Source organism: Drosophila melanogaster, chromosome 3R (genome assembly GCF_000001215.4).
Source record: "Drosophila melanogaster chromosome 3R".
NCBI lineage: Eukaryota > Metazoa > Arthropoda > Insecta > Diptera > Drosophilidae > Drosophila > Drosophila melanogaster.
Genome location: NT_033777.3, coordinates 15,664,877 through 15,691,038, shown reverse-complemented (window position 1 = coordinate 15,691,038; position 26,162 = coordinate 15,664,877). Strand labels below are relative to the sequence as shown.

The 26,162-nt window shown below is 41.4% G+C and overlaps 1 protein-coding gene and 1 long non-coding RNA gene across 3 annotated transcripts; both read right to left on the bottom strand.

Annotated features, from left to right (window-relative positions):
- Positions 1 to 525: 525 nt before the first annotated feature.
- pxb lies at positions 526 to 24,856 on the bottom strand. 2 transcript variants are annotated; one of them, NM_001275680.1, is made up of 5 exons: positions 24,453 to 24,856; positions 18,859 to 19,274; positions 11,791 to 11,903; positions 5,735 to 5,969; positions 526 to 4,443 (listed from the first exon to the last, which is right to left on the bottom strand). In NM_001275680.1, the coding sequence occupies exons 2-5, from the start codon at positions 19,078 to 19,080 to the stop codon at positions 3,103 to 3,105; spliced, it is 1,911 nt and encodes a 636-aa protein (NP_001262609.1). In that variant the 5' UTR covers positions 19,081 to 19,274; positions 24,453 to 24,856; the 3' UTR covers positions 526 to 3,102. The 2 variants fall into 2 exon arrangements, with proteins under 2 accessions (NP_001262609.1, NP_788681.1); NM_176504.2 differs by having other exon boundaries at positions 2,588 to 4,443.
- Positions 22,363 to 23,061, bottom strand: lncRNA:CR43849 (long non-coding RNA:CR43849). The gene is made up of 2 exons (NR_074016.1): positions 22,862 to 23,061; positions 22,363 to 22,806 (listed from the first exon to the last, which is right to left on the bottom strand). It is a non-coding gene; the product is annotated as a long non-coding RNA:CR43849 (long non-coding RNA).
- Positions 24,857 to 26,162: the final 1,306 nt, after the last annotated feature.

Genomic DNA, 26,162 nt, shown 5'->3' with positions numbered 1-26,162 from the left:
CTATCGCTCCTCATTTCTGCCACTGCAAGTGACTGTTAATTACCCCATGAGCTTTATGCAAAACCCCAAGTAAAAGAAAGAGCTCTGCAAACTTTCTATTAAAGCGAGTCCTGCCGGAGTGTGCATCCTTCCACACACATCCTTTCACCCAGCTCGCACTCCTTTGTGGAGTTGCCACTCAAGTGCGCATTGCGCAAGCCAATTTAAATTTTAAAATAAGCACATTAACTGCATGCACAAGCGCTAAAACAAACTCAACCATATATGTAGCCTCACTTTCTCCCCTTTTTTTCTCCACGGAGCTCACGCGCGCATATTTAATTTGTTGCAGATTCACGCGCCCTATTAAGGGTATGACTTATTTGGAGAAAGGCCTAGAGAAAGTAGTGCGGCGCACGCAAGAAAATGTATAATCTTTAAAAGCTGAAAGAACCCAAATCGTTAAAGTTTTGAAAACAAATTTGTTTTCATATCCATTAAAATTATCACCCCCGTCGGCTTAGGGATAATAAAACTCAATTTTTTATATTTCATAATTTGATTGGTTTTCGGATTTTCTTTTTCTTTCTTTTAATTATTATCAATATCTGCTTATAGAAAAAGGTGTAACTAATTGTTTAATCTGTTTTACAAAAAATGTATAAACTAACTAGTTGTTGGGGCATAATTAATTGCTAATCATTTTGTTAATTTAATTGATATTTATATTGATGTTTGAGTTTTTTTTTCCACACCTGTTTACTTCGATTAACTGTCATTAAACATTATAAATTCGATTAAATCGCTTCTTTTAGTTATTTCACTTTGCATTTGAATGAAAAGAATCTCTTCATTGTCTAAAATCCAAGCGGTTGTAGAAAATTATTTGGTATACGAAAGATCTTAAATTAGAGTCATTGGCCTGATATGCTGTCCAAAATTTATTAGTAACTTAACATGAAAACAATTATTTACATACCTAGAGTAATTTAGTTTGCTGCCTAACTTAAGTTTTTATGGAATTTTTTAAACATTTTATAATTATTGTTTACTTGTTTGGAAGAGCTACAGCAACATTTTCTTTTTGATGTCCGTATGTACAACTTGCGATGGAGGAAAATTTCATATCGAGTTTGGTTTGCTTGGAAGGTTTAAGTTTAGGATAAAAGTTTGTCGTCTTTAATATAGTGTTTGTACTGATATTGATAGTATTAGAAACCAGGTGTGCTATATTACATAAATACGATCGTTGATATGTAAAATTCAAATTAAAATAGTTTTGAAATAGAGTTCGATGGAAACCATTTGAAAAGAGAAGAAATACGGATGAGAATAATACCCTACTTTGTATAAAATGATAGGCTGATAACCATACATCTAGTTAATTTTAGGATTAGTCCTTGTAAGCTGCTGTTTTTTGTTCGTTTTTTTTGTCACTCGCTCGATGATTGTGCTACTGCATTTTAAATGTCTGGGTCTTTTCATACCGATTCCGTATGTGTATATACCCCTTATCATGTTTATAGGGACCTCGAATTTGATAGGCTGTTTTCCAAAAATCACAACGACTTGAACTTGATCTAAAGCAATTATTGCATATCATATGGCTGATGGCTGAAGAAGTTAATCTAGGCTAAGTTTTAATCCTTTTAAGTTTCTACTCGTGGGAGGGGAGGTCTAGGTATCGGCCCTTATCAATATAAGCATATCTCCTCCTGGGATTGTTCAATTCTAAGCTATATGTACTCTACGTACGAATATGTATGTATAGACTACGGTTTATAGGATACATTGCATTGTGCTCATATAAGAAAATTTAACATTTCGCTTCAGCTCACACATCGCTGGGGCAAATGGGCTGGATGGGCTTGGGGACTGTAAGGATATATGGATATATTTACCGATTACGTTGGCAGGGGGAGGCAGTGATCCCCATCTGCTATTTACAGTTCTGTTACAACCTAGGAAGTGTTCTCTATGTCGCGGGAATTCATTGACAAGGGCACCCGCTAAAGTGGTTCACTCGATATACCTAATGGGTGTTTTATCTGATTTTCGTTTGCGCTTCTTGCATGGATTCCTTACCAAGATATAGTTTACAAAGCTTTACCAACTATGATTTAGTTTATACAGTATATTATTGTTTCGGTAATAAGTAAAATATGTTGTTCTTTTATATGTAAACAGTCTTTTTAGAGCCTTTGGTTGTCGTTACTCAAAGGATGCGGTTAAATGCAATACATATTGCCACTTATGCTTAACAAAATCCAACAAAGTTACTATTAAATCAACAGTGCACCACAATGTGCTAATATTATAATTGTTAAAAGAAGTCAGCTGCACGAAATGATATTATTTTGTTGTCTGTAAGCTAACAGAGCCTTTGTTAGTTAACATTACAGTTTCTCTGAAAAGTATGTAGACCAAAAGAATTCTTGTCCAGATAATTGCAGCGCCGAAAAGTATGCTGTACGTATTAAAAGAAAAATATTTGTTCTGCGTTTAAATTGGAATGGCCAAACATTAAAAACCCAAAATACAAGCAACTAAAAATTTGTAAAATTTTGAAAAAATAAAAACCCATTTCATTGATTTCATTTTGTTTTTTAATATTTTGGTATATTTTTGTTGACCTTCTGTGCAACTATTTTTTAGGAGCTCTTCTCTTTATCTACTTCACTTAAAAACTAAAATAACAAACAAAACTAAAGTTAAACTTAAAAGTAACATTATGGTCATATCTATTTTACAACTAGATTATAAATTAGTTTTGCAGGTTTCAATAAAGTTTAGTATTATAATGTAGAATTTGGCAATCACATTGGAAAAACACTTAAGACCTATAAGTTCTTTGCTTTGCGACAAGTTCTTGCTTTTGAAACAGAGCGAAAACTTGGTGGTATGGCAACCATCTCCGATAATCCTATCAAGAAACTTTGGGCTCTCCGCTTCGAGTTTAGTATATATATTGGTTAAACAACTATTGCTTTGACGATGTACACGCAGGACAGTTTTGATATTTAGTATGCTTAGCTCAAGAGATATGACTAACTGTACAAGGGTTTAGTATTCAAACCCCCCTATTTACAAGGATATTTTATGGGGTATACTTGATTAGTTTATCTACGCTGGTGAGAGACTGGCAGTATTGTTGTTTTCCAATTGGGATGTGACGGTGGAGCAGGCGCTGCTGTTGTTGTTGGGGCTGGTGGCACTACTGTTGCTGCTATTTCCCGAGGTCTTGGCAATAGCTCCTCCACTTGTTCCCTTGCTCCGCGAGTTGCGATTCCAACTGAAGTTTAGGGCGGAACTAAGTTTGCTTGGTTTCGGTTGGGTTAGCACTTGTGGCTCGGCTACGTCATAGTCCTGTCGCCCAATCGAGCTGGCAGGCGTATGGTGGCTGTATCCCGAATCGGATCCAAAACTGGAGTCCCCGTACGGATGCCTATAGTCCGCAGCAGTGGGTAGTAAGGTGGAGGCATAAGGCCGGGCGCCACCAGCACTTTCGTAGTAATAGTTGGCATTGTACATGGGCTCTGCGTAGCAGTAGGATGGCTCCTGGGCCATTGGTGCAGCGTGTATGCGGTGGTGCTGATGCTGATGTGGTGCTAATCGACGGTCCAATACCCTCGGTTGAGTTCTCGCCCTCATCGTGGCGGCCATCAGGCCACTGGCCACACTCGACGGATACTGCTGGCTGGCATGGGGATAGCGGATGCGTTCCCTGTAAATCGTGGATAGCGGAGGAACTGGGGCTTTGCTGAGTTGCGCATTAATCCGATTTCTGCGCTCCACTTCGTGCTCCAAGGTGTTATAGAATTGCGGTGCTGTGGAGCGAGCCACGTAGCCCAGGGACATCAGATTGCTGCGGTTGTCGTACAGAGGCGCCAGGTCGGCAATATCCGCCGTGGAGGTGCTGTTGTTGAGATCCTGATCCTGAGAGCTGCGACTTTGTCGCGTGCGGCCAGTACGGCGATTGTTCGATCCCGATGCCAACTCGTGATTGTTATTGCTGGCAGAGGATGCTGTCGCGGTGGACGTGTCCTGACCCATTGAGGAACCACTGCTCAGGACACTGTGACGCTCCTGAACAGCCTGTGGCAGACTCGCGGATGTAGCCACTGATCCAGTGGCTCCCGCTACTCCTGCTACTCCTGTGCCACTGCTGCTGCTTCCCGCCGCCCTCTCGTGATAGGGCGTGGCACCGGCTGCCGCTGGCAGGTTGGTTTCCTTCTGGAAACTGCATTCGCCAGGCAGGGATAGTTCATCTTCGGCGAAATCGTCATCTGAATGAAGTGGCGGCTCCGACTCGCCATCGGAATCAACGCGTCCCGGTCCCAGTTCCTCGTAGACATTGTCATTGGAGCGATAGGGATCGGGTCCAGGTGAGGAGCTGACCAAGAACGGTGGCGAACGCGTCATGGGATAGCCGCTGGGATAGTGAATACTCTTTCCTTGGAGCAGCTGTAAGAGAAAGAGGAAAAATAAATTAGATACATGTTGCAAAAGAAAAGAAAATTTAAAAGGGGTAAGGAAAAGCGCGTTTGACGTTACTTTTACTTTCTCGACTGCACTGCGAAAAATATTTGCATTGCCCACAATCATAGTTGTTTCCTGTTTCATCTGAAAACCAAACGATTTTCAATGCAAGTTTAGTAAACAAAGCTGAGGAGAATGTTTATAAATAATGTCGAGTTTGTCATTATGACATTTTTGTGCTCCGTGTGGCATTGCAACCCTCTTGCGGGAAAGGAGAAGGTTGTTCTTGGTAAGCCGCTTTACTGCCACGTACCCTCGGGCAGGACTTTGAAATGTGACAGGACAAGGCGGCAGCAGTAAAAGGGGCAAGTCGAAGGGAAGGCAACCAAGCAGCATAAGCAGTTGTTGAAACAGAACAAAGCTGACAAAGGCAGAAAAAAGAAGTTTAAAATGCCACGGGAAAATGAATAATAAATGGGTAAGAAAAAAAAAAAAAAAAAACGGGGAAGCAAAAAACGACCCATTTAAAGTATTGAGAGTAAAAGTTTAAGTTGGTTATATCCTACCACCAATTGAACCTTAAAAACTAGGTCGGATCTGCATTCTAGCCAAGAAAACTGGTTTAAAAGAAGGGATAATGTGTAAACTAATTGAACTGGAATATACTTAAGACTTCTGTTCATATATGGCCCCTACAGGCGCTGTTTATCAGACAATAAAATAAACACACACTTCAGTCAGGCAAAAAAATGAGCAAAACTCGCACATAAAATATGAAAAAATGGAATAAAACCGAGGGTGAGCGCGTCATAAAGAAAACACGTTTTGGGTCAGAAAAAGCCTTCGAGGCGTCAGAGTCGTAAAATATTTAGGCACACAAAGGAGCTGAAATTAAGCTGAGTGGAGGGTAGGGGACAAACAACAGGATACGACATACTCTCACATATCTTATGAATGTGTCCGCCGTTTGTACGTTGTGCCATGTCAAGTTCAAGTGTAAATTGAGGCGTACAATGGGCGCATAAAGGACCATAGACATAAATGAATAATATGCAGAAAGGGATATCCTCGGCGAGAAGGAAATGTGGTTTCGTCTTACAATTGAATTGCATGTGACAGGATCAAAAACAGAGTAGTAACCTGAACGCGAGACAATGACTGCGCAATGTTTTGACAGCGATTGTCGTAATGTTTGTCAGTTGGCTTGTCAGCTGATGAGCGAGGGTGGGAAAGCCAGAAAGGATATGTACTTCATAATGGATCTAAAGATACTAACCTCGGAGTGATGCTGCTGATAGTGATGATGGTGCGCCAGCTGCTGGTGATGATGATGCCGATGCATCACCAGGGGTCTATGGTGGCCCAAGTGCGCATCAGGATCCTCGTACATCCCGTGATGATGATGGTGGTGCGCCGATCCCAAAGTGCCACCGCCCAGGGGCATGGCTCCATTGAGGGGGCCTCGTGTGGGTGTCTTGCAGGGCAGCAGATTCTGCACCTTCCGCTTGTTTCTGCAAAAAAAATGAGAGAAAGAAAGCGATTAATAAGTGCTTCTACGATGGCTAAAGAAGACTGATGATGATGATGATGTTGCTCGGCTTTAGCAAACATTTAGCGTTGCTTTAGGTTTAACTCCCCCCTCCTAATAGAGCCATAAGTTCTTTGGCCCAAGCCAAAGATAAATCGATTTGTAATGACCAACAGGGTGTAGAGCAACCTTGATAAATGTCAGGTAAACAAGGCAAAGGCCGGGCTATCGCCTCCTTGCGAAATTGCCCGAAAACAATTTGATTAATAAAGAATGCCAAAGCAGCACAAAACACTCCACAGCCAAAAATTCAATTTAAATGAGCACAAAGCGTCGGGCTTGTCAGAATGATGATGAGCTGGAGAAGCTCGAGAAGCTGGGGATTCCCCAGGAGCGACAACCGCGTGCCATGGAAATAATGAACATAATTAAGTGTTGCCCCTGGCAAAGAAAACAGAGAGCCTTGAGCGTCTCCTTCCTTCGTGCAGCCATAAGCATAATGAAAAATGTGAAATTAAATTGACGCCACGTAACTGGGGAAGGATGAGCCCCAAACATCCTTGTAATGTCTTGTAGGTAAACATGTTGCGATGTCAAAACGGAAGTCGCTCGTAAAAACCCTCAGCCAACACAAACACTGGCGCACACGTGAAAACTGATTGTGGGAAGACATTAAAAATGCCTGTCTACTTTTAAGAGTTTACCCAAGGAGGATGGAAAAGAATATACGAATTTTCTTTGACCTAGGATTTTGTAAACTACATTTCTTACAGCGTTACAAAGTTACTTTGCATTAAAAATATAATTCAAGGCTTGAGCTCATAAGTAAGCGTAGTTGAGCCTATTGATCTAATTAAAATTGAAGCATTTTGCGTCTTTCGACGCAGCCCTGTTTCGTAAAAACCCTCAGCCAACACAAACACTGGCGCACACGTGAAAACTGATTGTGGGAAGACATTAAAAATGCCTGTCTACTTTTAAGAGTTTACCCAAGGAGGATGGAAAAGAATATACGAATTTTCTTTGACCTAGGATTTTGTAAACTACATTTCTTACAGCGTTACAAAGTTACTTTGCATTAAAAATATAATTCAAGGCTTGAGCTCATAAGTAAGCGTAGTTGAGCCTATTGATCTAATTAAAATTGAAGCATTTTGCGTCTTTCGAGATTACATACACCAAGTCTTTTTGGCTGACTAACAAACTCTATTTGGCAATGTAGTATAGTATTCCAGATTTCCTGCAGGATATAATAGACAGCCCACACACACACACACGCCTCTCACATTTCATGTTAGCCAGCTGAAGAGCAGCTTGTTGACTTTTGGGTGAGAGTAAGACAAGGAGGAGATGCCTTGGAATGAAGATGGGAGGATGAGGATTGGGATGGGGATTGAGCTTCTTGCCAGTTGTCTGCCTGCTGGAATATTCTTAAAAGTAAATTAAATAATGTGGCATGCCACAAACCAAGGCACTCCGCACTCGACTTTTGTCCCCGTGCCCCTTGATTTCATTTCATTTCACTTACGAGGCGTAAAAACGAAATCAAGGATGAATGCGAGAAGTGGAAGGAGGAGCTGGCCCTGTTGGCTTAACCCTTTGAGAGGCTTGTTTGATTTCTAAGCGTTATGGCCAACTGGCCATAAAGAGAGGCCATGGAACTCGGGGCCATCCCCCAGAGTGTCGTACAATTTGGCAAGAAAGTAAACCATTTGTATGCTCGATATATGCAGAAAGGGGTTGAAGCGAGACTTAAGCCAAATGCGAAATGCGAAATACCTTTGGGGGGCAGAAACAGACACGGGTTTCTCCTTTGGCATAAGCAATTTACAATAAAAAGTAGCCGGCAATCGAAAGGGGCAACAATGTTATTGTGTGCGTGTGAGGGAGTTACTGCCTGGCAAGAAGTGAATCTTTTATTTATGAACTCTGAACTAAAGTTCCAGACTCACACTCACACTCGCCTTTTGGGGGTTGCAGAGTCTAAAGCCTGACACGTAAAAAAGCAAACTACAAAGAAAACAAAACCAAATAGAAATAGGCAAAAGAATAAGGAGAAGTACTACAAATATTCCCAAGGTATTGCAAAAAGGGTGGAGATGGTTGCCAGAAGCGGGCGTGTTAATACTTTGATATGGAAATTGCTACGAAAGAGATTGAAACAAGGGAAACAGAAGCTCATAATCTGCATAGGTCGCCAGAGAATGAAGGAGCATTTTGAAACACAAGAAAGAACTGGAAATTTAATAAGCCTGCTCAAAAATCAATAAACTCAAGTTTAAGACAAATATTTTTTCAAGCTGTATTAAAATCTTAAAAAAATCGACACTTTCATTTCTGTTTGCAGGTCAACTGTTTCCTGAGTTTTTGGACGACCACAGTTAATGAATACATTTTCCCAACCAATAATTTCGTTTGAACTGCAGTCAAAGTAAATGCTATTTGACTGCTTACTCCGGCCACAAAACCAGCACCGCCACTTTGGTGGTCTGCTCCGCATTCCCCCTGCCATTGCCCCCCCGATCAACACTCGAAAGCCCCATCGGAATGACCATTGCATAATTTCACTGCAGTTGGCCGGCCGGCCCGCCAGCCAACAAACAAATTGACCGCAGAAACAAAACCGCAGGGCAAGACCCGACTAGGCATCAAATTACGGAGAGCAGGAAAAGTGGAAGGAACGCCTGTTGACGGCTTGAGTCACACAGTAACATGGCAACTCTGGAAGTTGCATTTGATTAAATGGGAAATCGTCAATGCAACCGTGCTGAGCCACGCTCCTTGGCCGTAATCAGCTGAAATTGTGATTGTTATTGCATACTTGATAACAACGTGCACACACAGGTTATACCCAAGTCAAATAGGCAGTGAGAAAAAAGATTGATTTTACTTATTTACCAGTCAACAATGTTAATGCTGCCATAACTCTTACTTCTCCTGGTTTCCGGGGTTGCCCTGCTCATTTAATATGAATGAACATTTCGACGGGGCCTTGACTTTGTTGCGGCCTCAAATTTGTAAAATATTTCCCCGAATTTGGGTTGGGGGAAAATGTTTGCTTACAAATTAAGCATATACATTTATTGAATTATTATTAACTGACGACAATGTTAACAATTTTAATAACAAGGGCTTCAGATTTTTTTTTTCAAAGATCATCATTTTTTGTTGGTTGCCGCCACACGCACACGTGTTGCATATGGTTTTTGGTATGGCATGGCACTCGAATCTCGTGTAATTAATAAAGTTCCAGTATGCAAACATTTGCACCAAAGTGTGTGGCAATCGGAGAGTGCTGAAAACACTCTGGCGGTTTATTAAAATAATTAAGGTAATTACCAGCGGAAATGTAGCGGGGTTGAACAAAAAATAAAAGGCAAAATGCATCATAATAAATGCAATTTATGGTTTGGATTTTATATGATAATCGGTTGGGGGCAATCTGTCCGGGGCATTTTAATTAATTATTTATAAAGAATTTAAACGCACTACAGAGGGTGCAAAAAACGAGATTCTGGAATTCTATGAAGCAAAGCCAGCGACTTTTTCTTACAGTGACAAATATGATTATTTGATTTGCTTCGAAGCTCAAACAGAAATATAAATAATATTAGTTGCTATTTTATTTATGGCTCTTCATAGTTGTGTGTTTATTTTCCTTGCTTTTCCTTTTCCTCGAATGTTAGGGTCCAGGACACGCATACACATAAACGCAAAAATAATGTGCCACATCATAAATGCCACAAAAATGGCACGAACACAGACACACTCACACGCAGACATAAATATACAGACACAGTTTTCCGGGGGAGGTCAGTTAGACACTTAAAGCTGGAAAACCCACGCCCACACACCCACACACAGACGCATGCATAGATAACTATGTAATAAAGATGCCCGTTTGTCTTGTATTTTTTGCTGCCTTTGTTATGGCGAGGCATAACCTCAAAAATGATGAAGCACAACAACAAGAGTCAGTGTTGTTTTTCCTCCCTCTCCGCCACCTTCCGATTTTCCCAACCACCACCATTTTCCACCCACTGTGCGTGTGTGCGGTCAGCAAGCTTTAATGAATATGTATGAAAATCGCTTGTAGCCATAACTCCTCTGCTTTTCTCATGGACCCATGAATATTGCCGAACAAGTTGCGTATTGTTGGTGAAAGGAAAATCGATTTCGGGACAGCCTTGGGTTTTTTGGGGAGCATATAACTTCAACACTTGTTGATGTTAATGAGCGGGGGGCATGAGCTTATCCCCCAGAAGTCCCACATCCTTAAGGTCCTTCCGCTTTCCTCTTTAACCCTTTAAGAGCAGGGCAAAAAATGTGGTGTAAAGCTTTGGCCTTGCCCATAGCCATTATCTAGCCGGCCCTTTCTCGTTTCTACTCTGCTGTGCGTGCAAAAATCTTTTCCAGCTTTCCCAGCTTTTCATGGCTCTGTTTTCACACTGCATTACATGCAAACAATGTCCAGGACTCGTTTCATTCGCCCCTTTTTCTGCAGCTCCTCTTTTGTGGTTTATTTCTGCAGCAGATTTCATTTCGTTTGCAATCCGACTGAGTTTTTTCGAGTGTTTTTTTTTTGGTTTTGCTTTGCTTTTTTTTTGCGGAGACTGTAAAAGTAAATTGTTTTATATCTTTACTTGTGTGTTGTGCATGTGAGTCCGGATTTTTTTTTACCACCAACTAAAAGTTGATTTGTGTGTGTGCCTGAGCCATTTCTCACGTGCTTTTTTCTTGCAGCTGCTGCAGCAACATTTATTTAAAATTTCAATTTAATTTAGTTTCGGTTTTAAGTGCACCCACACAGCCACACACACAAACACCCAATGCACACGTTTACATTGCCATATAGGTCAGTGTGGCTCCGCTCAAAAGTAGACTACATTAATTTTCGTTTGGCAACGCGTTTTTTGCTTCTCTTTCTTCCGCTTGCCCCGTCTCTTTCCCTCGCTAGCCCTGTTTCGACAGCTTTACCAAATGGATTTTTATTCCTCTAGTTTATTTTCTTCTATTTTTCACATTTTTCACATGTTTGCATACATTTTTGATATAGTTTTATAATCTTTATGCATTGCTTGCATTTTTTATACGGCGTGAACATTTTTGCGGCTCAACACTTTTAGCTACCGCGATTTCACCTGCACTGTATTTTATTTGCCAGCGTTGGCCCGAAATTTATTATCCCCTGAGTTGATTATGTTTTTCGGGAGGAGCTAAAATATGTTCATGCTTGTAATATTTAGAATTTAATTTGGGGCTTAACTTTTAAATTTGAATTGTTACGTTACGTGGCTAACACTTTGGAAAAGCTTCGCCTTAGCGCAAAACGAAAGAAATTCCTATGAAATGCAGCAACTCCGCCTCTTTATCGCATCTCAGCTATCTACCACTGAAAACTCTATTTTTTCTGCTGCGGTTTGGAGCCACATAAATCATAAAGGCAAAAGAGCAACATGTTGCAGGCAATGGTTAACGCCTCCTTTAAAGCTTCCACTGCGGCAAAGCAAAGAGGAAAAATGGAAAAAAAAAATAGAATAGTTGCCAGAAGGGGACAAGCCGTTGTAATAGTCAAGACAAAGCCACACAACGCGTTCGCAGGGGAAAATCATCGAGTGTGGGCCAGGCCAAGTAATTGAGTCATTGCGGATATCTTTGGTCAGGACACTGGAAAAAATACCTATTAGGTCGAAGATCTGCAGTTATGTCATATATCTATTATATACATAAATGAAAGCTTTCTTCTGTCGGCCTTCAGCTGAAATTCCCCCTTTGATGCATACATTTTTGTTAAGTGTACTTACTTCCAAACGAACAGCGACGAGATGAGAACAATCAAGACCAAGAGCAGCGAGAACACGGCTATCATGGCCGATGTGGCCAACGACTGACTGCTGTACAGGCTGGCATCCAAGATCTGCAAAGATATAGAGGGGGAAACGTCGGTCTTAGTCGGCGGTAAAAGTAAGAGTAAAAGTTGAGTGGTTGAGTGTGAGTAAATCAACGCTCAACTCAAACACAAAGCCATTTTGCATATAAACAAAGGCCCAAAAACGCGCGGCCGAAAGGAAAACCAAGCTGTTGGTAAGGCAGGGAAATATTTTCGTAAATATGCCTAACGAAATGCAAACAAAAGCGCAGCGCACGCGACTTGCGCTGTTAACCTTTCGGTTACTTTGGCTTTTCCTCAAACTCAGAGTGCGGAGTGTGGGCGTATTACCTTTTTCAACTATTTTCTTTTTTTTTTTGCCTTTGACCAGGCCCAGGAAATTAAGGTCAGTTGGAGTGGGGATAAGGTAGGCAATTTGCCTTTGAATTTATGCTTGGGCATGCAAAAAAAGTTGCTAAATAAATAATGAAGTCGGGAATAAATGAGGGAAATCAGTTGATACGACAAGTGAATAAAGATTGATAAGGACACAGTGGAAATGGTTTATCTATGGAAATGAAGCGTAGGATAAGGCAAAAAGCAAATTAAATAAAAAAGTTAGCAAAGATAAAAACGTTTTAAATATTGAATGTTTTTTTTTTTCAAATACATTTCCTAATCTTTTAACCCAAAACATTTGCCTATCAGGTCTCCGCCTTCACTCGTCTCTGTCAAAAAACGATAAGCCGAATGTGAAATATTTGCATTAAGTATTTTTATTTGTTTCACATTTTATTTCATTTTTGTTGGCCGTTTGACCCGAGAGTCAAACTTGAAAAGGCAAAGCGAAAAACGAAGAAGTGGGAAAAACTCCTCCACAAATGCACCTGTCGTTCGGGTTACAAACACACACGCGTGGCATAAATCATTCAAAAACATGGAAAATATTTTTTGGCCATGAGACACAGAGTGTGCGAGCGAGGTGGAATCAAAGAAAGCGAGAAAGAGAGCGACGCAGCTTCGCCAAACACGGAAATTGGGGTCAAACTTTGACAGCTGTGCAAATAATTTTGCCAGCGACTGTATGCGTGTGTGTACTTAGGCGGCCCTCTTTGTCTTCGAATGTAGGTTACTCTTTAACTCGTAATGCATTTTGTGCATTCACTAATTTATTAAAAGCATTTTTCCAACGTTCCGATTTTGATTTATTTGCCCACATCAAACACAAACACGAGTGGCACAGTTCGCGGCAAAATGCGGAAGCACTCACAAAGCGATTCAAACGCTTATCAGCTGGGCTGCAGTAATTAATCATGCGCTCGCAGCAAATATAAATATTATTCATATTTCATTGAGAGCAACAAATACGGACTCGGATTGAGAGCATAAACAAACAGCATTACAAGAGAGCATTTACATCTAGCCCCCAGAGATAAGCCATTAAAATATTGAAGTCCAACAGCCGACATCCACATGGCGAAATTGTTTAAATTATCGAATCCGGGGGGGGGGGGGGATGTGGAAAAGGGGAACGGGGCATCCCCGAAAGCTGCTCGCATTTGGATCGCTTATCATCGCAGCCAAGCCAAACGCACACAAATAAAAATTAAGAAATTTGTATTTTGAAACCCATTCAGAGACAAATCGATTCCGCAGCGAGGCGAAAGCCAAATACAAATAATAATAAATTAAACAATTATGTGTGGCATGTGTGTGCAGTGCAACGCCAAAAGCTGGAAATCTGGCAGGGGGAAAACTGCTCAAATGCTCGTAATCAAATTGATTAATGAGACCTGACACGAGTTTTTCCCTCCGTCTTTTCTCATCATTTCATTTGAATTTGGAGCATTGCTGGGATCGAAGTGAATCGCCAAGGTGGTATGAGGTAACGGAAATTATAGAATATTTTAAGGTATTTTGAGGAATATTGTTATATGAACAGCCCTTTAATTTGATGATTGCTTGCAATGTTACGTAACATTTATCAGCACGCATATGCCCCGCTCGATTCCCTACAATAACTTAAGTTCACAATTGAATTTATAGAAATCACACTTGCGTCACACAATATTTTTCTATCAGTGCAAAGAAAATGAAACAATTTCCTTTTGTCTCGCCCTGCCAACATTTCCCGCTTTCATTTCGTACGCTTCACACATTTTCCACTCAACTTTGAACTGCATTGTGTGCGACTGCGTGCGTTGATAATCGATAAATCTAAAATACATACATGTGTTAGGGCTGTTGGACTCGCGAGGCGTTTACCTATTTGTAATGCCCATTTTGGGGCCAAACAAACAAATGCATGTAGCTTATTTCTGGAATCGCGAGGCGGGGGCAATAACTGTATGCATTGCGACAGTTGTCGATTGCCACCGAAACGCTTCCAGCAGCTGCCTTACGGATTAACCCGAAGATAAAAATGAAAATATAAAAAATACAAGCGGCAGAGCAAACAGAGTCGCATTATCGATAACAACAAAAGTAGAGTTGCTCGCTGTTTGCCCAGATAAGCAGTGCCACCGGTATGATTGAAGGCTTTCCATCTAGGCCGTTTGTAATAACCGCCCGTTCACCCCTCGCTACCCATTGAAAAACACACACTCCCTGGCCCCTGGGCATTCCATAAATTAAATTAAATAAAGAAAAGAAGAAAAGAAGGAAAAAAGGAGTAGGCATTGTAAGCAGAAGATAACGATAAGAGTTTGAACGATTTATGTCTAGGGAATACAGGCAAACAAGGCAAACAAACAGTGGGCACTCGAAAAAATAGGTTATTTCAATAGACATTTTAAAATCAATCCCATCAACTCATGTTGATAAGTTCTTCCAATTCATTATGAGTTTTTAGTAAGTTATAAGTGCAATTTTAACGCAAACAGTGTGCGTTTATTTCTCTCGGTGCATCCAGAACAACTTGGCCGATAAAATAATTAAGCCCTCCTTCAAGTCGCAGACAACAAAAGCCATTAGTCGACGGGTTTCGGGCGGGGCGGAATATAAAATTATGGCTTAAAGTTTACACCCACCCGAAAAAATAATAATAATAAAAAGCGGGAATAAGGCAAAGTGAGATTAACGCAGCCAAAGCTGGAAAATGTTGTTTACTTTTATGCGTGTGAGCTTCTGTGGGCTGGTGTGTGTGTGTGTGTGTGTGTGTGCTGAAAATGTTTTTCCGGCCTTGTGGCAACTTTTTAATCGTGAAAAATCACCAGGCTCAAGGGCGGCAACCGACAGGCGGCCTGAGTAGGCGGCCTGAGTAGGCCATTAAGTGAAATGTTTGCCTTTGACCTAAATCTTTAAGTGTGCCCAAAGTGCATAAAAAAGCTCGAGCAACATTGTTGGGAAGACCGTTTGGCAAGTCATCAAAATCAGTCGTCAAAATGAATTCCGCCACCCATTCGTACCTATGGAAAAGTTCTCACCGCTCCTGAAACTTAAAGTTAACAACTTTTCGCTGGCAAAGTCAACGACTAGCGCGTTTTCATTTTCGTGCCTGATGAGAAAAACACAAAAGTTTTCACCATCAAAACACGACAAAAGGAAAAGCCAGCAACAAGCACGTGCCACTTGCAGGATGAAAACTATTTTGCAACAGCAACAGCAACAAAGGCCAGAACTTGACTGCTTTGATAACATGGCAAAAGTTTTTCGAACATGCGATGCATGTGTGGATGGCGCCTTTGCGTTCTATTTCTTTTTTCCCCCCTTTTCCTTTTTTTTTTTAACACCCCCTCGCCAACTTCGATTCCGTTGCACGTGCATATCGGGAATCGACCTGGTGGATAGCTCCCCCCCCGCCAGTGGAGCTCCTTGAAACCCCCGGGGTTTTTGTAACCACTTGGCAGTGCAATTGTTTGGAAACAGCTCGTGATTGAGCCCCATTCCCATAAGATGTTCGGGGGGTGTAATGAGTTGCGAAACTTGTTGGGCCGATGTGGCTGCGATGGCGCCGATAATGGGGTAGTGGAAAAGTGCATCGGAAAATGGAAAACGCAGTCAGGTTATATGGAATTTAACAAGATGATGGTGAGAAATCCAATGTATTACAAATTAAATGTAAACCTGCTTAGGGCAGCTTCAAATTTTAAAAGCCATCTTCTGTTTTCCTCTGGCCACATAAATATCTTGCCTGCTCGAGCAAAAGAGTTGCCTTCATATTTTTCAACAGGACATCCATTCTCACATGAAAATTCAATTTTTGTGCACACAAATATTTTTCATTCAGCTCCCCTTCTCCGCTTGATTTCTGCGACTGTCTGCAGCTGTGTCTGGCTACGTCAACTGTAAACAACATCAACACTAAACAGCAGCAGCAGCAGCAACAGCAGCAACAACAACGGCCTTGTCATTCCATGCCAACACCACCCACTCAGTCGCCCACTAGGCCAGCAACCCACTCACTCCACGGAAACCAAAAGCCAAAGCGCCCAAAAGCAGACTACAACAAAAGCCAAAGGCAACAGAATTTAGCTATATATAGACGAAGATGTAGCTGAGGAATTTCGCATTCTCACGACATTTGATATCAATGTCATGCTATTTGCTACACACCCAGTCTGGATGTCCTTCGGCCCCCGAAATACTCTCCTTTGTCATCATCTTCAACAGTTTCTCGTCTGCTTAAAGGAGCGGTTCAACACACATACATGCTCACATATATTGCGACGAGGAAGAAGGAAGCGAAAGCTGGAAAAAGGATTATTTGCTGCCACGCCCATTGGAGCAAATCAGAAGCTGCTTGTCAAGTATTTTTGCTCCTTAGCTCGCTCACACACACACACTCATACACACAGTCGCACACTCTTGGTGGAAATTTAATTTCGCATGTCTGGCGAGGATGCCACTTCCGCTTGCCTTTTAAAGGTTTTTCCTCGCCGATTTTTTCAAGATTTCCCCTCTCGGCTTTTTCCTTCGCTGCTTTTCCTTCTGCCAGTTGACAATTACATCCACATGCACAGGCACACGCACACTCGCACACTCCCAAATTGGCACAATTCCCGATAAACTTATCAATTTGATGGGCGACAGAGCTTTCCGCCATTGAATTTTATTCGTCAACGCTAATCCATTAAATTGATTCGGTTGCTCAAATTGATTTTAAGCTGATTTCGTCGAGATTTTAATGTGTTTACCTGCGATTTATGCGGACTTGCAATTCCCCATTGATCTAAACGCATATTACATTCAAAATAATCCCGTGCCTGGATTTTAGATACTTTTCTCGATAGACGAGGGCCGTGAGATACAGTTTCTGACATCAACTGCATGTTAACATTAACATTTGATTTGTCAGCATAAATCAACGGCGACAGCCTCAAGTGCCCACACAGAAAATGCGCTAAGATGACGGGGACCACACACAGATCCGGTTTATATGGATACATTTTTCCCCCCGCTCCATTTCGTTTCGTTTTGGGTTATACTCGTATTTATTTAAATTTATCATGTTGAGAATTAAGTGGAAAGCACTTGGAGTCGAACGATTTTTTGGGGGTTGGAGCCGCTTTTTTTTCTTCTTTCTATTTTTCCATTTTTGGAGCACGTGAAATTTTATCAATGACCGCTGCGGTGTTGATATGTGGAATTTGATCTTTGTTTTACCAGAAGTTTACCCCCAGCCATCATCGCCAGCGCCTAAACAAACACTTGCCCCAGATTAGACGAGTGCCGAGTTACAGTTTTTCCACATGGAAAATTATCTATCTGGCTGTTTTCGGTCTGAGGCCAGAAATTATATAGAAATATCTATTTTGTTTTTTGCCTTTGTAACCGCTGACAACCTTTTAAAGTTGAGGGTTGATTTCGGGCCATATGTTGCCGACGACTGGCGGCCGAAAAATGCTCCTTGTTGTCCTTTTTGTGTTGTGTTGCTGCCGTTTAACTTTTCATTGTTATTGTAATTTCCAGTGTAACTGTTACTGGGCTTCCACTGTCCAAGGGGATGGCCAGCATCGTCGGTATCGTCCTTATTCGTCCTTATAATGATGGGGGCAACAACAACACGCCAAGGCGCAACAGCTGTTGCTCCGGCAACTGGAGGCCAAAAGGACTTGAAACGAAAAGAAATTTGTTTCACTTTGCTTTAAAGTGATTCCTTTGCGGTTCCTGCCGGCACCCGAATTGTGGGCTACGTCTGTTCGAGTGGGCGTGGCAGGTTGGCAATTTTTCATCGAGTCCTTTTTTGTGCTTTCGGATGGCTAACTTAAAGTTTAATGGCCTTAAAGAGGTCATAGAGTTTTGAATGCCTTCTACTAGTATTTCAGATAACTCGAATGTGTTTTCCAGTTCAGGCGGCTTGTTGGCTAAGCAAAATAATGTCAATAATAATTTGTTATCCAGCAATTATCCTCTTAGGCCACAAATCGAACAGATTTTCGATCAGGTGGCATAATTTTAGCTTGTCAATAAATCAATTCGCATCCTTCGCCGGGTATTTCGAGTGCCTACTCAACTGCTAACATTTATTTTCAGCTCTACCAGCTCATAATCAACTCCTCCGGCCACGCCCACAGCCACAACCCACCACTTGAAAAGCGACAAGAAGGCTTTTGTTATTGTAATATGCATATAGCACATAATTCAATGAGGCAACATACAATTCTGACACCTCACACAAAAAGCCAAATCACTTGCAACTCGTTTCGGCGAGCGGAAAATCAACAGACAGGGGAAAATCTCGACAGCTGTGCCAAAATGCAGGCCTCATTATGGCACTGCGGAGAGGGTTGGGTTGCATAATCATCCACCCGTGGGGTCGGGTTGGAAAATCCCATTTGCAACGCCCTCAAAATTATAATCAGCCTAAGTTGCACTGGGGAAGGAAATGTCATCGAAGGTCAGGAATGAAAACTCTGCGCATTAGCAGGAATATACAGTTTTGAGCTTTGAATAAATAATGTTTTGTTTTCAACTAATTTAAATAGCAAGAGATTTAATATTGGAGAATTTTTCGAGTTTTTATAATGGGCTTATCATATTTTGGGTAGATTTTCCCACTTACCGGCATTGCCTGGCAGACATCGCTCTCCCATTGCTGCTGGGCCAATTGCTCCTCGTTGCAATCCTGCGGCACCACCGTGAATTCGGCCAGGGCCGGCGGTCTTGGTGGCGGTGGGATGAGGAACTGGGGCGGTGGGGCAAGGGGCGTGCCCGAGCAATCGTCGCAGTCGAACATGAAGAGCTCTGCTTCGGACAGTTCCATCATATCCAGCATTTTCCACATTGAGTACGTGTGATTTCGGCTGGACGGGGAGTGGTATAGGTGGTATACCTCCTCGATCTTCGGGACTGCGGGGAATTATCTATATAAGGGGGGTTAACCGTTTCGGTTGCGAGTCGCTTTGATGTTTTTGGGTGCGTGTCAAATTCGCTGCCCGATCGCTGTCATCTGGACAGCCTTCATTGGCGGCCTTGTAGCTGAAAAGGAAGAGGGAGAAAAGGACTCTGGTTAGTTGAAAAGTACTCAGCATGCGGCCTTGTCTCCTTTTGTGTGCTAATTATCTCACACATGGATGTCCTGGCACGTAACAATTGCCGGGTTTTCTATCTTTAATTGGCCTGATCCTGCCCATTTCCCCGCGAACACGACTGTAAGCCAATGCAAACTGAAAAATAAAATCAAATGGAACAAAATCGTCCACCCAACCACCCCCTGGCACCTCCAACAGCACCCCCTTTGTGGCCAAATGTTAATTTTTATTGATTTTCCTTAATGCGTTTCCATTTTTTGCTATTTATTTTTATTTACTTTGCTCGCTAGCTTTGCTATATTTATCCCTTTGCACCCCGATTTTCCGATTTCCGTCGACTCACTAGCAATTGTTTTACCCCAGGTTTTTTCAGCGTGTGTGCTTCGTGTTTTCTATTTTCAATACTTCTATTATTATTATCCTTTTTTTTTGGCTGCGGTTGTGTTTTTTCTTCACACATATGCTGACAAAATAATTGAGAAAAAACGGTTGACTTGGTGAAACCTTTTTCGGCGTTAAGGTTTCGGGGGTTCAATTGAGTTAGGACGGATGATTGATGGTCCTGCGTGGCAATCCGATATATTATGAGGCGCGGTAGGTAGATACAGATACATGAGTGGATGGGGTTTGAATCGAAACTTCAACATTCAACATTCGGCTGCTGTTTGTGGGACTTGTCTCTCAGCTCAGCTGCACTGACAGCCCAAGAATTCCCCATCTGTTGTGTGGGGTAGTCCAAGTCCAAGGTTGGCATTGTGATTCCCGAGTCCGATTCCAATTCCAATTCCGAATCCAAATCCGAAGCCGACTCTGAATCTCGTTCTGAGGCTGAATCTTATTCCCATTCCCAACATATGTTGCCAGTTGGCTTCGTTTAATTAGCTGACAGCTCTGGAGAGGAACGGCGAAGAGAGTCTCGATTCGAGGCACTGCAGCCTGATAAGATCTCGACAAAAAATGTATATGTGTGTACACACAGTATCTGTGTGTGTTGTCTTGCAATCAAATGTAAGCCGCTGTTGACATTGGAGATTAAAAGATATTAAAAACGAAGACGACAACGGCCTGAAGCGGCAGGAAACGGGAGGACGGCGACGGAGGAGGAGCTCTTGGATATAAACACAATGACAAACAGACAGTCCGACGGACACACAAAACATGTCAAAGATGAAATGTTGTAAAGAAAATTGAATTGAATTGAATTGAAGTCCGGCGCAGACCAAACTAATAAATAACAAAAGAAATCGTACGAAAATAAAAGTAAAATCGAAATAAAAACGGAAAAGAAATCTCCAAAGACAAGATTGAATTTCAAGAAAATGTACTCAGCAAAACTTAAAGCTTTAGTTACGGCTGGGCTCTCTTGGAAATCGATTGAATTGTCTGGTCTGGGTGATTAACTTGAGCAGACAAAAACTTAAAAAAAAAAAACAACGGCCGAGAATAATGAAATAAATCGTGTTGAAAAAGAGCCAAGTTAAGCAGAGGGAGTCCCGAGAAAACCCAAACGCAAGACAGACAGTCAACGAAATCGATTTGTTTTGAGATTAAGTCGACTGCTCGTATCCCATCCCATTCCATGCCATCCCTATTCCAATCCCAACTCTCTACTCTTCCTCCTTTTCGGCCAAGAAACGGACTTAACTGAAGCGTAAAACGGAAATGTTATGGACAGGCTCAAAAGGAAGCGTAATGGAAATCAAAGTCCTAACCGAATCAGGTGCAGGAGTTCGGTGGGCAATTAGCGTGGGCAACTCGTTTCGATAAGAATGAATGGACCCAAAATCAGAGGCAGGGGCAAAAGCACTTAGATAATTGTCTTAAAGCCGGGCCCACTCGGATAATTGCTTTAAAGCTGGCCATACTTATAGGACAGCTGTCTCTAAGATCGAATAGAATTGGATCGGCTCGGGATTACGAGTTCCCTGCCCCTTCTGATCATAACTCAAACACTTCAAGACCAATTAAAGGGTTTTCCATTTCTTCCCCAAAATGAATGCAATTTCTCCCGTCTTCCTTTCACTTTCTCGCACTTTCAACTCGCAGTTGATTTATTCCGGGAGAACTTCTTTCCACTACTTGACAAAGACAATTGCGGTTCAAGTACAAGAACAGCTGGCTCAAATTTATACACTTTCATAATTGAATTGTTTGATTGGGAAATTGTTAAAATAAAAAGAGAGAGAATGGAAAAAGTAAAATTAGATGGACACAGCCCAAAAGTCAAGCCTCATATCGGGGGTTGCTATATGGCTATGTGGCTATAGGCTATATGGCTCAATTGCAATTGGGTTCGTGTCGGTCAGGTAAGGGAAACGCATTTATTAGCTGCCATGATAAATGTTCTCCGGCATTGGCGACAGGCCTTCGGATTCAAGGCAAAGGATCTCCGAAATCCCTACCGTCTATTGGGTATATTTTCCCTCTCTACTTTTTTTTGTTTTTTTTTTTGACCGCCAGTCTATGTGTAATTTTAATTCGTTTGGGTCGCACGAAGGAAATTGATATGGGTGCGTCGTTGTTGTCTGGCCCATGGAAAGCCAGGCTCAGGTAAGAATTTGTATCTCGCTTTTCTCCTCTGTCGCACTCGTTCTACTTTTGGTCGCTCGGATATTGAGACATTATAGTTAGGGCATTGATATCACAGCGGGGGATTGTCGGACTCGTAAGTGGAACAAATGTGGCAGACAGTTGGAATTATCCTCGGAAATAATGGTTGCGAAATCTTGGAGGGTTTATGAGATTCAGATAAGTACTGTCTAACTGGTGAATGATACTATAATTATGTTTAAACTACTTCAATGTTAATTGCTGTCCTATCAGTAGCTTGTCCAGGATTGTAGTATAAGTCCTGATTTTCCTTGATTTATTCTGCACGCATTTTAAACTACATTAAAGCCGGTTTTTCCCTAGTTTTTCATCTTTAATCTATGGAAATGCCTTAGGGCCTGGCCACACGCACAAATTACTGGGATCTGGGCCCGGATTTTAGCCCCTCAGTTGTGATTTACCCAACCTACGGCAACTTTTGACTTAGTTTACATATCATTTATTATTTGCGAGGGCCAGGGTCCCGAGGTGCCTTGTTTTCCACAAGGTGTAAGTGCTCTACTAACCAAACACAACTTGCCACGCCCCCGAGGCGTTGGGCGAGAAAAATGCGAGGGAAGGAAAAACTTTTAAATAAAGCAAAGATTGGTGGGCAATAGGAGAGGCAAGATGACGGCATGTCACATCAATGTCACTCAGCATTAAGGCTGAAAGAGAAGTGGTGGGAGATGAGGGGAAAATTCATGTCCTGCGAGCACTGCGATAAAGTTTTTTTTTTGTTATTCAGGCTCGCCTCCTCCTTTTTCGCCAGTTCCTCTTCGGCCGCCGGGCAGCTGAGCGTGAAAAACAGCCTCCTGAATTTTCCCCGGCTTTTCTGTGCGCTTTCGCTTTTCCTACGCTTTCCTCTGCTTGGCTGGACTTTGCTGCCGCTATAAATTTACAAGCGTATAACAAATATTTTCCTTTGTGTTTACAATTTCTTACTGCTTAATATTCCTGCGCGAATGTTTTGTTTCTGTCCGCCATATAGCGACTTATTTGCATAAGATACTTTCTGTTTGAGGTCTGAGCGAAGTTTACCTTGTAAGTAGCTTAGGAATTGCCATAAGTTGGCCTATTCAATGAACTTAGTTCTTTGATGCAGACTTGCCGCAGAAAGCAAATAAGATATTTTTAGTCATCGTCTGCACTCAAATATTCATCACTGGCACATCAAGTTTATAAAAAGGCCTATACTTCTTGCTGTGCTCTAGTGCACAGACGACACTTTTACTGAAATTTATGTTTCAACTACAGAGAAAAGTCAGTTGGCTTATAAATTTCAGGGGCACACGCTTGGCATACTAATTAGCCGAGGGATTTCATTCGAAAAAAAAGGCTAAACAGCAAGCGGAAATCCTGTGAAAAAGGGCCGACATGTGTACGACTCAATTCCGAATTAAAATTCATTTTGCCAAACAGGTAGAATGCTTCCCATTCACACGATTCAAATCGATTCAAAATCCAGTACCCAGAATCATTGTGACCGCAAGCAACAGTTCACTTGTCCGAGGACTTTTCGAGCTACCCACGCCACTCCAGATTGAGTTGTTATTATTATTTATATCCATGGCGACCACGATTCCCGTTTAACAACTCATTTAAGACCAGATCTTATCGCGATCCTTCGTACATCTTCTTGTCCGACTTCCCCAGCTCCAGCCATAAGCATAAATTTTATTTTGCGTGAATTTATGAGTTGCGCCGACGACAGGCGGGGTATACTTTACTTATTTACCAAAGGATTTACACGCCAAAGAATTGGGGAAAATAATGAACTTCGACTGGCTGCACTTGTTGCGCGTTTGCTAATAATTTAAACAAATTTACAGAATGGAAAAACACAGCGCTCGAAAATGCAGGTAAACAAAGGTGTCGCCTCAACTAGTATTTGGTTATAATTAAAGGTCCCTCGCAGTCTTTTCTTCTCTTTATTTTCTCGTCTCTTTGGCGGTTTCTACGCTTTGAAGAAGGGAAGAAGCCGCAGCTCCAGCGAAACCCAGAGATGATTTGTTTACATTCTGATGGAGCCGCATGGGTCGCCACAAGAGTTCTGTGCTTTATGGCTTGATAGCAGATAGCTGCACAGCTATCTGCTGTTTCCACAAAAATCACTCATCACTCGGGCGTAACTTTATATGGATAAACATATCTGTTCGATAGACACAACGCACACTTTCGGGGAATTTTGTTTGGAATCGGATATAATCCTTCACTTGCTTATTTGAATAATTCCCCAACTTCCTCCTATAAATCTCGTTTTTTACGGCCTCACTCCGCTGGAATGCCTTTTTTCAGTTCGTTTCAATTAGTAAGCACTGCACTCTGAAGATTAGAAAACTCAACTTTAAAACATACTTTAATGTTGTAATTCCCAAATCAAAGGGAAATTCCGTTGATCTTTGCTAAGAAGATTGTCACTCGCCTACAGAAGCTCAACCCAAAATCGCCAACTAATCCGGTGCGTAAAAGTTTTCAATTTCTCAGCGGCATATCCAGGTTTGATTTTTCATTTTCCATTTCCCTGCCCACTTACCCGCTTTTCTGCTTTTATAGTCCAACGGATATTTGTCAAGTGGTTTGATAAACTGTTTCTGCTTGTCTTTTGCTAGCTAATCAAATCGGTTTCGAGCCAATTGTTAATCCAATGTATTGCTTGCGAATTTCGCTTTGATTTTTGACAACTTTTCGAGTATCACTCAACACAGAATATTTGTGGTATTTGATTTATTATTATTAGTTTGCACGACGCGCGTATCGTTTGCTTGGGATTTGTGGTAAATATTTTCGTTGGTATTTATTTTCGTTTTCAGTAATCCACTAGTGATTCACATATCTTGAAAAAAGTCTCGTATTCCGTTCAGAGTTTTCTTTTCGATTATTGTGGCAACATGCGAGACACTCACGTCCGTTTCCTGCGACGTCGAGTCAAAAACTGAATTCCAAATTCGTTTCGAGCGACTGACGACGGCAGCTACATCTGCAACATGTGCAGCGGCAACAACACGACAGCAACATCGACATCGGTTGCCGCTGCCGAATCCAGAGAGAGAGTTCGGGGAAATGAACTTCCCGAGAGAGAGGATGAACTCATTCGGGCTCGTTCTAATCGGCATTTTCGCACATTTTCGTTGCAGTTGACATTCGCTGGCGCTGGAAAATTGTCCATGTTGCTGGCGAAAGTACAAATAAAATCATAAAAAAATTTACTTTAAATATTGCTTGGCACATTTTTATTTAAAAGTGCACACCTAGCTCTGTCTTTTCCAACCAAAGAATGTTTACGATTTGTTTACCTTGCATTTAAAATCGTATGCCGTTGAACTCTTATGTACATATCCCAAAAGATGTACAATCATGTAGTTTAGCAACCGTTGAAAAGTATTATTTTAATTCCTAATCAATTCCAATTATATTTGAGTGTCACCCAAAAACTTGTATGTATTTGCTATTTGTTCTCGTTTTATTTATCTACCGAGCCCATTAAGACGATTTATGGAAAGTTTCAGGAAAACATAGGTAGTTCCTTGGCTGTGATATTGTGACAGTCAATAACATGATAAACATCATAATCATATTTGAGAAAAGCCAAGCCCATTGTAAAAATATGAACACATAATGTTGAAATGGTAACTCAACATTTCTCATGTTGCTTAAGCTTGGGGATTAATTTCTTTTTTTATTAAACACATAAAAACTTAAAGCAGATTTAAAGACAGTCGAGCGATAATAAGTATGACTGATTTTTGAAAACAGATTTAGCAATTAGTTTTTTAAATAATAAGCTCATTAAATTACTCATCTAAGTGTATCAATTTCTGCACCTGTCCATTAAAAATGTATCATTCGAAAATGTCCCAATAAAACTAAATTATACTTCATCATATCGATTACCATTTTTTTTACCGGTAAGCAAAAATAACAACTTTTTGTCGTTCAATCAAGTGAAGAAGAGCAACAAAAACAACGACCACTATCAAGGTCAATGTCTGATGGGAGTGGTGGCGAAAACAGGGGGAGGCAGCGATTTCAGCATTTTCCTGGTTTTTTCTTCTTTGTTGCTGTTTTTCAGCTGCATGTAAAAGTGCAATAACAACAACACCAGCCGGCATGAAAATTCAATGTTATTTCTCATATCACCCAAGAAGTACTCTCTTTCGAAGTTGAACTTCGAAAATGAACTCGGTCTCTCTCGCGCTCACTCTCTCTCTCTCTCGCTCAATTGCCGTAGAAGTTGCTGGTGTCT